General features: G+C 26.2%; 1 protein-coding gene across 2 annotated transcripts in view; it reads right to left on the bottom strand.

Annotated features, from left to right (window-relative positions):
• Nucleotides 1–3,439: 3,439 nt before the first annotated feature.
• The window catches only part of LOC136975898 (irregular chiasm C-roughest protein-like), a 101,271-nt gene continuing 88,668 nt past the window's right edge, over nt 3,440–16,042 (bottom strand). Inside the window, exons 9-12 of one of the 2 annotated variants that reach the window (XM_067271061.1) lie at nt 15,002–15,115; nt 9,144–9,174; nt 4,154–4,298; nt 3,440–3,782 (exon numbers count right to left, since the gene is read on the bottom strand). In XM_067271061.1, coding sequence (XP_067127162.1) covers nt 3,633–3,782; nt 4,154–4,298; nt 9,144–9,174; nt 15,002–15,115 — 440 coding nt within the window. In that variant the 3' untranslated portion in view covers nt 3,440–3,632. Of the gene's footprint in view, nt 3,783–4,153; nt 4,299–9,143; nt 9,175–11,151; nt 12,286–15,001; nt 15,116–16,042 lie in introns of those variants that run through there. The other variant, XM_067271062.1, reaches the window with a different exon arrangement.

Genomic DNA, 16,042 nt, shown 5'->3' with positions numbered 1-16,042 from the left:
TTTGCAACCTGAACCTCATAACTTATCAAATTATTTATGGAGATATGAGAGAAATATTAAAATCTACTTTATGGAAAAATTGGATAATATAAATTCATGCTTTGAAATTTTTGCTTTTTACTTGTATAATTTTTGAGTATATTTATTTTTTTATTTTTTTATAAAATAAATCTTGAATGTTAAACAGTATTTTATTCTATATATAACAGCATGACTATAATATTTTATTTTGAATAGAAATGCAATCATTACATATAATAAATATATAACTATATAAATTAAAATTTAAAATAAATAGCCTATATATAAACAAAATGTATACAGTAGGTCTGTGTAGTATATATACTGTATATACTATATACACAAAAGTACATCATATTATTCCTGTACGTTTTCATTAAAAGTACATGTAATATAATAATTATTATTTTATCAGAATAAAAGTTATTTTTTAATAATACATTAAACTTTTAAATCCATTTAAATGTAATTGGTATTTTTGAAACCGTTCGATTATTTTTAATATTAAATTTCTATCTATCTTAGAAAATATTTGAAAAAATAATCCAGAATTACCTCGAAAACCATTCATTATTATAACTTTTATTCACATTTTCAATAATTTATGGAGAAAAGAAAAATAACAATTTATTAATGTATATTTTCCTACTTATATATTTAAGGAAAATTTTAAAATCACCAAGGAGACTTAATGAATAAAATTTAAAATCAGTTTGATATTAATCCGATTTTCGAAATCCCATAAAAAATATATCATATAATATCTGCACATTAACTAAATTTAAAATCTTGGAAATTAGGAAACACTTTGTTCCTTTGACAAGCAGATTAGAGAAGGCAGCCCATACACCACTATTGACTACATATTAATCACGCAGCGAGTACAATTACAAGTGCGAACTGCTGTAATATATGGGACCTGTGATAAATGGTCGGCCTTCCACCTCCTTCCAAGCAGCTCTAGAGAAAGAGGTAAGCGACTGAAAAGCCATGTAATTTAGCTGGCATACGTAGAAACGAACAATAAACCTGCTCATAGGGTCTTCACTAAGACTTACCATCTCCTCCCGAAGCATCCATTAATAACATAAGGTTGACAACTCCCTGGAAACATTCTTTTTCCAAATATTGCGGATTCTAATATCGATCCCTTTTTAACAATAGGTGATGAGAGAGATACCAAGATAGCAGAAACAAAATGAATATAACTCTGGTTAAGATGATAAAGCACACTTTTCGTATCTTCAATGTTCCTCTAATAGCTATTGGTTAAAGAATTGATTCTTCGGTGAAATTTTTGCACTCTCTAACCTTTAAAAAAATAACATCCATGTAGTTGCTACTTGTTGATGCGAAAATAAAATTTGTTTTAAAAATTCATAAGATTCTAAATATTCCAAATATATCCCACTTTTTATGTCTAAAATATGCAGTACTATATTATTCAAATCACAATCTATTCCTAAGCTCTTGGAAACATTTATTTTCATGAGATGTTGGAAACAAATCCGCATCATCAGGTGCCGAGAAAAACGAAAATGAAAATACAACAGTTGTAATGAAGAAAGATATATCATAAATATTTAAATACGCAATTTATTACTCCATAATTTATGAATAGATGGCAATGTGTTATGTATAAAACATTTAAATATTAAGAATACTCTTTTTATGTTCTTGTTTATAATTAACATTTATAGTAAAACTTTTGTTTAGTATTCTGAATATTCTTTTAAATTATAAATAACTCATATGAAATTCGAACAGAGTGATTTATTCGATATCCTTTAGGTAGATCGAAATTTATAAAACTTTCTTCATTGGTGATAGTCAAATTTTTATTATATTGTGTCTAATATTAAATTTAAAAAAGCTACGTACTGCCGGAAAAATATTAGAAATATTTTTCATATCGCATATGAATTTGTTTCCTGTTCGTGTTCTTTTTTCATTTCTAGTTTTCAACACTATATTGAACAATTTTTTAAAAAATTTACACTTATATTATATCAAATGACAATCTAAAATATTCCTATCGAATTTAAAAGGTCTTTTTGACTAGATATAAGTTCCCTACATCCCTCGTATATATGCTGATATATGCTAATTTTTTATATTTTATGTAAAAGATATTATTAAAATATATATTAAATTTATTATAACTCGCACTTTCTTTATCATGATTATGAATTTCAACTTATAATTGTGCTACTGTTATATATATATATAATTATGTTAGAACACTCTAACAACTTGAAATTTGATATGGAACTAGCTCAATACCATTATCTTTCCTACACTGATATCATCTTTGCTTCTTGATTTCCGAAAATAGGTCGTAAAAAAGTAGCAAGAAAATGTCTGATGAAGCAAATTATATAAGAAAAAGGCTTAAACATCTTTTTCTTATATATATTAATCACAGACAACTTCAGCTCAATTATTACAATTTTAAATCAATCAAAATATATATTAATTAAAATATTTCTTAATTTTAGCATTCTATATATATTTTAAAGTACATATATCTATCTTTATTACGCTTAAATTAAAGATTTTAAATTAGATATTTAAACACGTTGCGACTCTTAACTCTACATTACTTTCTTTTTGTGTGTGCGTGTGTGTGTGTGTGTATCTAATTTGGAAAAGAATTCACGAACGGTTTCTTAAGGACACATCATCGAGATTTCCAGACACGATTTTCGGTCCGAGATCTAACAAAAATCTCGAACTGAACTTTAAGTAAATAAATAGAAAATGATGTGATAATTCGCAACCAATGATTTACAAAGAAGTTTTTCCCGAATTAAATTATGAAAATATAAATTTATTTATATTTATAAATCTTACGTAAAGTTATTAAATTAATAATTATATTATCGTTAATGTTCAAACTATATTTATGGAAACAGGTATAATAAATTATGTAAAATTACTTTTTCGCAAGGAGGAAAAAAGAAATAAGAAAGAGTGATTCACAACAAATTTGCATTATGATAGTTTTAATTACATTTATCAAAAATATAGATGTGAATTTTATTAGAAATAATCTGTTTAACTCTAAATAAAAGTTTTAAAGAAGTTTTAAATTACCATCATCTTATTTCGTCCATTCATTAAAGTTTAAATGTAACACGTATCTTGTTTGTATTTATTGGTTATTTATACTTTTTCTCCAATTTTTACAGATTCTAATAAAAGAAAAAAGTAGCTAAATATTCGAAATTTATATATTTATATTTAATTAAAAGAATCGTATAAAATAACAAAAATTAAATAAAAAAGAGAGAGAGAGAGAGAGAGAAAGCTGCTGCATGGTTATTTAATATTATTATATTTACTTACGTGTTATATGAATGCGAGATTTGTTTAAAATTAACAGACAGTAAAAAATGTTAATAGCATAATATACAGTATATCTACAATAAAATTTATTTGAAAAAATAGATAATGTACAAAGATTTTTTTTTAATTATTTACAATGAGATTCACCTCCATTTATGAAAATTCATACAAAAAGTACATAAAAAATAATCAATGCAATGATGGAGAATATTTTAATTGTGTTTAGGATATTGCTTAATGTCTGTACAAAATATTATATACAATTATAAGTCAATTTGGTCGTTGACTTTTGGCTGAAATTGGATTTCTGCATATTCAATTATTTCTTGTCTCGGTCTTGCTATACTTCTTGCGCTTCCGTTGCTCGACAGATCCAAATGTGCATAAAGAACGCTACCATTACCTCGTTCGGACTTAAAATGACAAAAATATTTATTTTTAGGATCAAATTAAGTACGTTAAATCGAAAAAAATTAAATAGTCACAGAAACTTAATTAAAATAGAGAATTATGATTAAAAAAATATAATTAAATAAATTAAATCTAAAGTAAACTATTCTGTATCTTAATTAAGTTAAATACATTTAAAAAAGTTTATTTTTTTTATTTCTAAATTTGATGTATTTTGATGGACGAGTTCAATCTGTTTTTAAATGCATTTAATACCCTTAAGAAAAGTTGGTAAACTAAATTTCTTTACTAATTGAATAAACATTATCTAAACATAGTCAAAGTGCGACAACTTAGGAAAATCAAGTTAAAGACTTTCATTAAAGCTCTTCACCTTTAAATTTTCGTAATGAGGTTCGGTAACTGTAACCAAGACTGGAGTATTTCTCTTAGGAGAAGCGTAAAGGGCATCAGGAGGTATCGCTCCTACAGAGCGATTGGGAGGAGGAAGTTCCGATGAATGTCCACTATCGGATTCACTGCAGATAAGAACAACAAGGTTATTCATGGCAAAATTTGTAACTATAGTTTAGTTTGAGACAGTTTTACCAATTGAATCTCTTACTCTAAGAGTAATGTAAACCAGTGATGAATGTGTGTCTCGAGTTAAATTATACTGTACTTGGAAGAGATCAATGCTTTAATCTTCGGATGTCGTTTAGTTTGCAAACCACGCAAAGTTACGTTATTTCATTGATAAAAATCACCAGAAACAACTGAATACAAACTAAATATTTTAAACTAAGTTGGAATGTATGATTCATTAAAAATATATGTTAATTTAATTATTTAATGGCAGTAGTTTGAAGAACTACTTGCTCAAAGACATGATTTATTCATCAAATAACAATAATGTTTCAATTGATTTTAATATAACGAATATTTCCTAAGGGTTTAAATATTTAATTACAAAGAAAGTAAACAATGATAAAGCAAACAGTAATAGGGCGTTTTATATTATTTGTTTGAATTGTTCAGTTATTCTATGTATTTTATTACTTCCAAGATATTGTTAACGATATTTTTTCTAGTAACTTCAAGCTTACATAGCTTGTGAATATTAGATTTATTAAATAAATATATAAAATATATTTCATATGTTAATTCGGAAAATTAATAAATTATACATTGTTAAAATCTAATTTAATTTTCATGGTTATTTAAATTTACTGTAATGATAATCAAAAAAATATTATACTGTACATAAAGCTTTGTAATTATAATTCTATCGTTTTTTTTTAAATTTAAGTTTTATTTATTTAAAGACAGTAATAGGACACATTAATTTTTGAAATTAAGAGATTTCTCATTCATAGAATATTTAATTTTCCATAATTTTAAATGATAGAAATTTAAAAAATACATTTTAAGGAAATTACCAGCTGAATATTAAAATAATTATAAAATGAAAACCTATATTTTTTAATTTGTTTCTAAGCCAGGAAATTTCTAAGATATGTAGAAAAGGAAAAGCACAAAACAATGTATTTTTTGTAGTTTTCGCTTTTTAAATAAAATACAAAAATACAGCTTTAAAATGAAAAACAAACCTCTAAAATTGTATTTTTATATTTTCCTTAAATTAATATTTAAAGTCTCTTCTTCTAAGACGGATAGATTTTTTTTTAATCATTTTAACTAGACAAAATATTTTATTTTTTACGTATATAATATTTAATTTTGAAACTGTAAGCGGACTTTTTTGTAGCAGTAATTTTATATTAATGAATTAATGACCAGCATAATATAACTACTGCTTGTGATCGCGAAAGAAAACCTCATTAATTTGAAATCAGTTGATTGAGTAAAAAAAAAAGCAGTCTAGTCTACTAAATTTAAAATTTAGTCAAATTGTTTACTGACACTTTTTAAAAAGAAAATAAAAGCAGCAATTGTAAAAATCGGTTTTATATGAATGGTGTTTTTTAAAATCTTTTTCGTGATTAAAATGTTTACAAAAAATTAATATTTGAACCTTTTAGAACAGTCTTTAAGGTATGAACAATTCAATTGGGTAATATCACAAATTTAACAAAAGAAATTCATAAATATCGAACGAATCTGATTTCAGTATCTGGAGTGATATATTTTTTTCATTGGATATAGTGAAGGAATCTTTAGTCCTGTTTTTATTAGGAACATCGTGAAAGAACCAATTTTTGTCACTTTTCGGATATGACTTGTGATATCGGAGGAAACAAAATCCTTTTTTTTTTCTATTTATACAATGTTATCGAGTGATCCTGGTGGAGTATAGTTCAATACCAGCTTTATTCTTGCTTTCAAGTACATTATTGTCGGTTATAAAGATGTGGATCGTGTTTATAAACCACATTAATCCTTTATCAGCAACTTATAAATATTCAATTTTCAGAAAATATATGATACTGTATAGACGTTGTTGATCGAAGAGCAGCAACACTTTCTCATGTTTTGAATTGAGTACAATAAGCTTAAGGAAAGATTCAAAAGGCTCGGTTTTAGAGAATTTATTTAAAATAAGATTATATATTTTATTCCAAATCTTAAGATGTTTTCTATATATAAGACATTTGACTAATTACAAAGTTTGATTCTACATTTAAAATATGTAAATGGACCTTAATGAATAAATTACGTTGTAATGATTCTAACTTCCAGTCGAACAATTTTGAACGATTGATAATTTAATTGCTGATAAACCATTCGAATTAAGTTAGAATTGATAATCTGTCTGCAAGTCTAGAGTTAAACAATAAATTTTTAAACAACATCTGTTAAATTTTCTGAAGGAAATTGGAGATGATCCGATTTAACAAACAGCTCAACGTCGATGGCCCTTACCAAATCATCCGCATTCGTATCAAGTACGTTAGAAAATTTGTAAGTATTTTAGAAATTATTTTCTATTATCTTACACAAACTCGAAAGTTTGAAAGAATCTATTCAAGATGTACGTTCGATGACATTTATTCCATTATAGATAGGTCTGTATATATGTGAAGCGATAGTATACGATCAATATACTAAAGTTAATTTAACATTAGTCAAATTAGCTAATTACAGAAGGACTAATCGTTACGGAATGAATATATTATTTTTAATTTTCGTATTAAAGAGTGAAATTATCCGTTTTAAATGGAATGCGAGCCAGCTGCGAATTCTAAATTAGAATTTCGACTCTTAATAAAATAATGTCACCAAATCCACTCATCTAAATTTAAATGAAACTCGAATTATAACTTTTCTGCATATATATTAAAAATCTAAATTTCCTTTCAAAAATCTGTTAACTTTTCTTAAACGGCATTTTTTGATTGAAAAGATGAAGAAAAAAGAAAGGAGAAGAGGGGGAGAAAAGTTGGATAGACTAAACTTTTATATATTTGAAGACAAAGTAGTCATGAATGTCTCTAGGCAATGAAATCCCAGACTTTCCAGTTGATAGAAATCCGGAGTTTTTAGAGTTTTACTTGGTTTCTTCCTTGATAACGTCGAAAATCCAATTCAATGCGACTCAACGAATGCGTCAAACAAATAGCAAGAAGTTGCTTTATGATACAATCAAGTATTTACAACACTTCTACAACATCCGAGAGTTCGTTAATATACGATGAATCTTCCATTTTTCCATCATAAATAATATTAAAGAGAGAATAGGATGATACTAAACACATTCGACACCTCTTTTATATTACCTAAACATATAGTTTAAGCTAAAATATAAATATTTTTGGCGGGATTGTTTATGTAATCCCACAGTCTGTATATCTTCGGTCGTTCATGATTGATATTCCCAAAATGGAGTTGAAAGTTTTAAAAAGTTTTTAAGAACTTTTTTAAACATTTTCAAATATTGTCACCAGATGGCGATAGAAGATGTTGAACATACTAAATATAAAATTGAATTTTATATTTACAAGCAATTTAACTCGTAAATCCGATTTAGGCTCGGTGATTTATCTCGTTTGCTTCACTAAATGTTCGATTAAAATTAGTATCTTTAGAATGTCATGTCACACTCTAATAAATGCTTTTCGTCGTTTGTTTCTCGTTTAAAAAAGTAATCGTCGAAATTAAAAAAAGAGAGAGAGAGAGAAGAACGAAGCGAAGTAATTTTCTTCCTCGCTTCCGCTTTTGGCAATGGCAAAATTAAATGGAAAATCTACTAGATATAAAAAGGTTTCTTTAGTAAATGTAAGGGATTTGTAAGATGAAGTTATTCATACGGACCTTTTCCATTGTAATCGTGCTTTTCGTAGTTGAAGTCCATCAATTTGGTCATCCGTTTCAACCCAGAGTAGCAAGAAAAGTCTAGCGAGATTGAAGAGACTCAATTTTTTGTACGAAACGGATGTTAGTGAAGACAATTTTCTTCGTCAGTTCTTTCGGTTGGGATCTTGTCCAGTAATTTGAGGAACAAAGTTTAAGTGAAAAGTCCGTTGAAGATAACAGTGCGGGTGTCATTTCCTGCACTCGATACTCAGCTAAGTGAAGTGTAAACAGGCGAGAAAAACATGCCTGACACCAAGCCCTTCCAGTTAGCTTAACTCGAGCGAACATTTCACAAGATTCCTCTTACTAAATCGGCTGTTTTACGATCTGTTTTTATATTAGTTCAAATGATTTCGTTATCTTAGAGTTGCAAGCTTCTCCCTAGATCCGTATAATGCCAACTGTAAATGATAAAACCAACTTGTCAGCAGAAAAAATAATAATAAAAAAATAACTCCGGAAAAGATCGCTTTAATACCGAGTCTATGTAATTTGTCTTGGCTTCTCTCGTTAAAGAAAATCAATGTCAAGTGATAAATGTGAGTGTCCTCTTCAGACTGGTTGTTCCAATGTAATTTGCACATTGGAACAAATGCTACTTTTCAATGATTTCTTATAATGAGACATGAACATTTTCAAGTTCGACTATTGATAAATGCCTAATGGTTCCCTATAAATAAATCTTTATATCTTAATTGAACGGAATAAACCATAACCTGACTGCAAACATTTCCTATATTCTGTAATGACAACAGTTCCCATGCTAATAAATGTAACATTTGCACACATCTACGTGTAGCATAAATCTACCGGACTATTAATTTATATTAAACGTCTACGATAGACTATTAAAGTAAATTAATATTTGCTAAATTAATTAGCTTGCTTAATTCACTACATATAAATTATTAATTCCTATTATTTTAATATTCATCTAATAGATAAATTCTCTAGAAAATTGTTAAAAATGTTTATTTAAATATATTCGTTTACTCAATAATTTTAATATTTAAAAGAATATAAAACTAATTAACTGATAAGTATGAAAAATTTAAATTTTCTATATTTACCTTCCTGTATCGGTCTTGAATCTCTGTTTTCCTATTAAATATAAAGAATAATTTTTAAATTAATTTTTTATGAAATAAATAATTTATTTCGTATTAAGGTAAAATAAATTCTATAAAATTATTTAATCCTTCATCACTATGCAGTATTACTAAAGTCTTGTCTCTACTATTGATAATATTAAAAGTTCAATATAAACTGCATACATATACATTGCATATTTCTTTTTGTTATAGATATTATTTTATAGTTTTGTATAAATAGCGATGAAGTAAGTAAAATTATTTAATAAAATTAACCTAAACAAAACATGTTCCGTTTTAAAATCAAATAAAGTATGCTAATTTCATTAAAGAAAATATCTGTAAATTTTATTAAACACACGAAAACTAGCAGCACAATTTATCTTAAATGAATATTTTCGTTAAACTTAAGACATATTCCATGCTTAGAATAACAAGATACGTTTGGTTAAAAAAAAAAGGAAGAAAAAAAATGTATCATGCACACGACATCATTAGAACTCACCAGTGAAACTTTCTAGTTGACTCGTCAAGATTAATATATTTTTTCCCTTCTACAGCAACAGTAGGGCATTTATTAAAAGATTTTTTTTTTCTTTTCTTTAAAGTTTAAACAAGTCGAATGTTACGGTTAAATGTGATAGATACTCCAAAAATAGCTTCTTTCTCGTTTTCATTTTTGGCAGAAATACATTTAGTACGTGCATAACCAATGTGGATTCTATCGTTTTAAATTAAAGTAAACCTTACTTTCTTGAAGCAATAATGACTTCGGTTGAATGCCAACTCAAAAAAAAAAAAAAAAAAAAAACAAATGATATGAAAGAAACATTCTAAATATTTATTCGTATTATTAAAACCGAGCTTTTATTCTAACAATCAACTTTCGTAGGCCTTTATTACGAAATTTGTGGCCGTAATCAGTAGAAACAACAAAATTGCACATACGAAAAGAAAAAAAAATCACTAGATAGGTACTGTCAATTGATTGTCGTTGTCTTGACACATTTTGAACTTGGCAGAATTCCAAGTTGTTTTACACCCTCGGGGTCTTTAATCAAATAGCTTATAGTTGAATTTTTAAGCTTGCTTTTTCACCTATTGTAGAAATAGCAGTAGAAGAAGGTGCTGAAGAAAACAAGATTGAAAAGACGGTTACAGACATTTTATTCCATCTTGTTAAAACATTTTTATGCTCTTGCCACACGAGGACTCTCAATAGCGGAAACTGTGCATATAAATAAAATTGGAATATGTAAAATATTATAAATCGAGACTTAACGTTTGATTCGATATAGAACTTTTACAGGAATAAATTTTTCGTTAAATACAAATCAATATTTGTAAATGGTGTCGTGAACATATAACGCCTGAAAACTTCGACTTTATATTCATTTTCTCGTTTTAACTATATTAAATAAAAGTTTATTCTCGATAAACTTATAAATTTAAATTTTATGGTTTAATTTAGAAAATATTATTTAACTCTAAAAATGTTTAATGATTTAAAACAAATCTCAATATCCTAATAATAAGTAATTAATCTTTCGTATTGATGTATCCCTTAATATTTTACATTAATATTAAAGAAATTAGAAAAATACTGTCAGAGACATTCGGTTAAGATTTTTATTTTAGTCATTGTTCTTGAAATTTTTAAAATAAATGTATAATGAAAATGAATACTTAGAAGCACCTGGATAGTTTAAAAATCAAACTGTAGTTAAGTGATTTGGAATTATCAATTTGATAAAACTGAATAACTTCTGAAAATTCAGGAACGAAGCTAATTTGAGAACAATTGTACCAAATGAAACAGATGTCGTGTGCAATATGAACTGATTCTGATGTCTGTGAAGCTAAATGAGATCAAATGTAAACCATTACTCGAATTTTAAAGAATTAAGAGTTGAAAAATTTGTTTTCAGCACCTGAATTTGACAAGAACTAATTTTGTTAGACATGATTAAACTTCCACTATAATATCACTTCGCAATCAATCACTTTTTTTTACATTACAATGGCTAAAATGTTCTTTTTCTCTTATAGATAAGTTGAGAATGTTTCCTGTAAAGTATCTTGGATTTAAAGATGTCAAGATCCAAACATCTGACAACTTTGATAAGAGCTTCAAAGAAAAATGTTAAATATGAATATCAAGTAAAAATTGTGTGAAGAAAACTTAGATAATTGATACAAACAACAAGGTTACGTTTAAAAAATATTTATCAACTACTTTAACAATTGCGACTGGAAACATTTCTTAATAATTACTATATTCAAATAGCTTATTTAAACAGATAATGATTTTTCTCTTTATTTTCAACACATGATCTGTAAAAATCCATAAATTTAATTATTCTTCCTTTTTGTTTCATTTTTGATATTTAAAAAGTAAATTGTTTAAATTGAAATAAAAAATACATAATATTTCCATTAAAATATATAAACGTTTCAAAAATTTGTTAACATAGATTTTAAAACAATCAAATTCTATAAAAAACATTTCAGTTAGTACAAAAATGAGAGATAACATGATATTTTCTTAAAAAGTTTATTCACATAAGCATAATCTGTACAAAGTACAGAGTAGACTGGGAGCAGACAATGTGTCACAGCCTAATAACTTTCCTCAGACAGCAGTTTGCTAAGATGTTCCTACAGACACCTATTCTAATGTTTTCACCATAATGGCTCAGAGCATGGTGAAGTAGGTTACACCCAGCACAGCAGTCTTCGGTATGATAAAGCAGAGCGGGTAGACAACAAAAAACAAGTAGCAGTTGATTGATATTGTCCATTTTTTTCTCTTTACGGAAACTGTAAACATAATTTAGGAATCGGGGAGAAATATGTCTATTTACATCGTTTCCAACGTGAACAATCATGTCCAACACTCTTTACAACGAGGCACACGCATACAACGGCCAAACGTGGTCAGTTCCAAATCGTTGACCGCTATAACGTTTAAGTAGACTTTTTCATAATTTGAGAACCTCCATAAATGATGCAAACAGCAATTGAATAGAGGAACTAAAGCCTCATCCATGTTATAATGTTTGAATATTCGTTATTTTTGTCTCTTCGTCTTGTGGCAATCTTTGTCCGCTGTGTTTCGTGCCTGGAGAGGAAGGAATAATAGTTATGATGTTATCCACACTTCCAGAAGAACAATTACGTTGAGATATTTAAATTATTTTACTTAAATATCTTTTTTCGCTAAATTAAAATATAACTACAAATAAAATTAACAAGAGCTTTTCAAATTTACTTTTAAAAATTTGCATGCTGATATATTTACATCTCATTGTAACTTAATACGTGTAAATAAACACGAATGTAAAAAAACAGAAAAGGAAAAAAACAGCAAAACGTAAGAGATAAACACGCATTTTATTAATAGAGTTTAAAAAACACGAAATAATTTAAGTATCGTATTTAAGAACTGTTCATGTTCCTTGATTTAAGAGAATGATATTCTTGATGATACATATTCGCGGCTATAATAAAATTTATGGATTAGAAAACTTTATTGAGTGATATGGAAATGAGTGAATTCAACAGTGATTCGAAAATTTAATATTAGAAATTTATGAAGAGAACGTAAACTTTATACAGTGCCATTTTCTTTTTCAAATTATTCAATTATAAAACTATTATGCAAATTATTTATTCAAATTATTCAATTACCTTGCAAACTATCATTCGTTTTTTTTATTTTAGTATTATCATTATTAAATATTTAAAAATTAACGTTAAAATAAATTAATCTTAGAATATGAAAAGAGAAAAAGTTATTTCGAAATGATACTGAGTAATGTATAATATATAAATGCCAAACGGTCTATAATTTTGAATAAAGATATCTGCAGAATTTATATAAATTGTTATTTCTTTCGAAGCATACGATTTTCATAATTTATATTTTAACTGTAAGTCAATAGTATTCGTATAAGCAGGAAATATTAACCTTAAATGGAAAAAATTACTGCAAGAGCAGCAGCCACTACTAGAAATTGATAAACTGGTGCTTTAGAAATCTTTCAGATTTCAAAATTCTGACCATTAAAGGCAAAAATCTATGTCTATGACAAACTCGTAAACATTTTCTGAGATAAATTGAATTTTTAACTTATTTCACAAAGTAATAACTCGGTTTCTAAACCTCGAATCATTTATTCATACCGGAAAGCTTTTTCTTGATTACTATTTTCTGTGATTTCTCATAACTCAAGTCAAATACAAAATATGAGATTCCTAAAGTGCGATCCATTTTATTTCACTTTTGCCCTTCGTTTCTGCTTCCTTGCCTTATGGTCTCATTGATTTCCATTTTATAGGTTCAGAAATGAAGATGTATTATATTCTGATTAATCCATATGCTTCCGTATCAGCAATTTATTAAAAAAAATCTTCGATAAGTTAAATTAATAAATAAATTGCAGTTTTCCAGAAATAAAAAAATAAAATAAAATAATAACAGCAAAATATTAACAATTTTTAAAACAAATTAAATTTACTTTATATTCATTATTGATTATTAAAACATTTTAACATTCGAAGAATGAAAGTATTTAAAAAAATCTTAGTTTTGATAATTAAATTTGTTTAAATTAATTACAAATTATTTTTAAAAAATAAATTATAAAAATATAATAATAAGCTGACAGAAAAGAATATTAATTCTGCATAAAAATTCGAAAGCTTTATGAAAAATACTTCAAAAAAGAATTTATTAATTGTCATAGAAGCTTGGAAAGATGAAATCTTGTATGTTACGTCTTGAATTGACGTCAGACAAGATGAGTGAAGTACTTGGAACGATAATTTGTGTCAACAACTTTCTCGTTGTTTTCCTTTCGTAAATCAGATATAGAACACTTCAGTTGTGTAGTAGTTATGAATAAGACAAAAAACACGTGATACTCATTGAAAGCAGTCTTATTATTAATAAATGAAAAGCTATTATGTTCAGAATCAAGAAACTGTCATTGTTAAGATTAATTAGACAGCTGGGACAGTGGGACGACATGTGAGAAACACAACTAGCAGATACCAATCAATCAAAGCCATGACATGAAACAAACACGACACGTCTCAACGTTTAATTACATCACAACGAATTCATCTATCAAGCAAGAATGAAGAACCTGTTGAAGAAGCTTCTCGTTTAAGAAAAATATCCATCCTCTACAGTCACCTCCAAGCTAAGCTGGAAGTCGCCTCTTTCATACAACTTTTGAAATTAACAAAACGGAATTCAATTAAGGTTGCAATCTACTCTAAAAGAGGATTGATCCCACGAAGTAAATTATTTTAATACGTAAACAGAGTACAGAGAAGATAATTGGGTGTAGAAGTTTCGTAAAACTTATACAACATGATCAATTGATAAATGATATCGTCTACTAGCAAATACTTGCTTATAACAAGTTCAAAAATAACGTTAAAATAACAATTTTTAAGAGTGTTGTTGATTTTTAAAGTGTTTTCAAAATTAAAAACGTTAATCTATTTTTAAATTTCATTAAAGTTAAAACATATTTTTAATTATTATTATTATACAAAGAATTTATTATGATTTTAGTTGGAGATAAAAGGAAATTCGATATATTTTCGCTCAGATTTTTGCGATAAATAAACTTTCAAAAATTTTGTTTGTGGTTATGTGGATTATATCGTAATAAAATAAAAAATCGAATAAAACCAAAAATAAAGAAATATATGGCATTGTGTTTCGCAGAATATCCAAGCAGAAGAAATAAAATGTGTGCATGCTGCATGCATTATTTACTAAGAAACCCGAGAATCCAATAATAAGCGATAATGGCACTTACGGCTGAAGCATAGACGGTCTGACTTCAGAAGATAAAGAACTACAAGTACCACGATGATGAGCAGCACAATACATCCAACAACAATACCAATCACTACAGACATGGCAACTGGTTCTGAAAGTAAAATAAAACTAATACATATATATGATAAAAAAATAATGTAATCTGATCTGTACAATAAGATCAAAATTGTAATTTGTTTTTGCTTTTAAAATTGCAGCAGATATAAAAACATTCATTCATAAGAATTATTTATATTAATAAATAACTTAAAATAAATTCTAGATAATATATTAATGATATAAAAGTTAATAGAAAATATATTAATTTAGCTAGAAAAAAATAATAATTTCATATAACTTTTTAAATATATTTTGACACTAAAATCAAAATTATTTAAAAATTATTATAAATTACTTAATATTTTAAAATAATTTATTATAATTGTTTAATTTTGATAATTTGATATTAATTTAAATCCAATTTAAAAATTATATTTATATCACGTATAATGTAATTACAGTATATCATATTGTAATACAAAATAAATACAAATTTTACGCATCTTTAATTTTAAATCGTAAAATTAAACAAATTCGTTGAATTTTCTACATTAATATAATAAATATTGAAAAATGTTAATATAAGATTTAATATACTATTAATAATAAGCATGAAATAAATATAAAATTCTAAATTTAGCATATTTGGAATATCTTCAATAAAAAGAAACTGTATTTATCATCATAAATCATTATAAAAATTTATCCTTTTGACACATGTATATCTATTTTTATGTCTATTTATAAATTTATAAGAATAAACTAATAAACATTATTATTAACAAAATTCTCTACGAAGAAAATTACTATTAAAAACTACATCCTATAATTTATATAAAACATCAAATCAATAAAAACTTTCGACCTTTACTTTGTTATTCTATTATATTTTTGTCCCTTAAATCGATACATATATATATCGATTTCACGGACAGTTATTTATATATATTATAGCATATCTTTATTAAAATAGAATTAT

The sequence above is a fragment of the Centruroides vittatus genome, unplaced genomic scaffold, assembly GCF_030686945.1.
Source record: "Centruroides vittatus isolate TY-2023 unplaced genomic scaffold, ASM3068694v2 contig_391, whole genome shotgun sequence".
NCBI classification, from domain to species: Eukaryota; Metazoa; Arthropoda; class Arachnida; order Scorpiones; family Buthidae; genus Centruroides; species Centruroides vittatus.
This window is presented reverse-complemented; position numbering and strand designations above follow the sequence as displayed.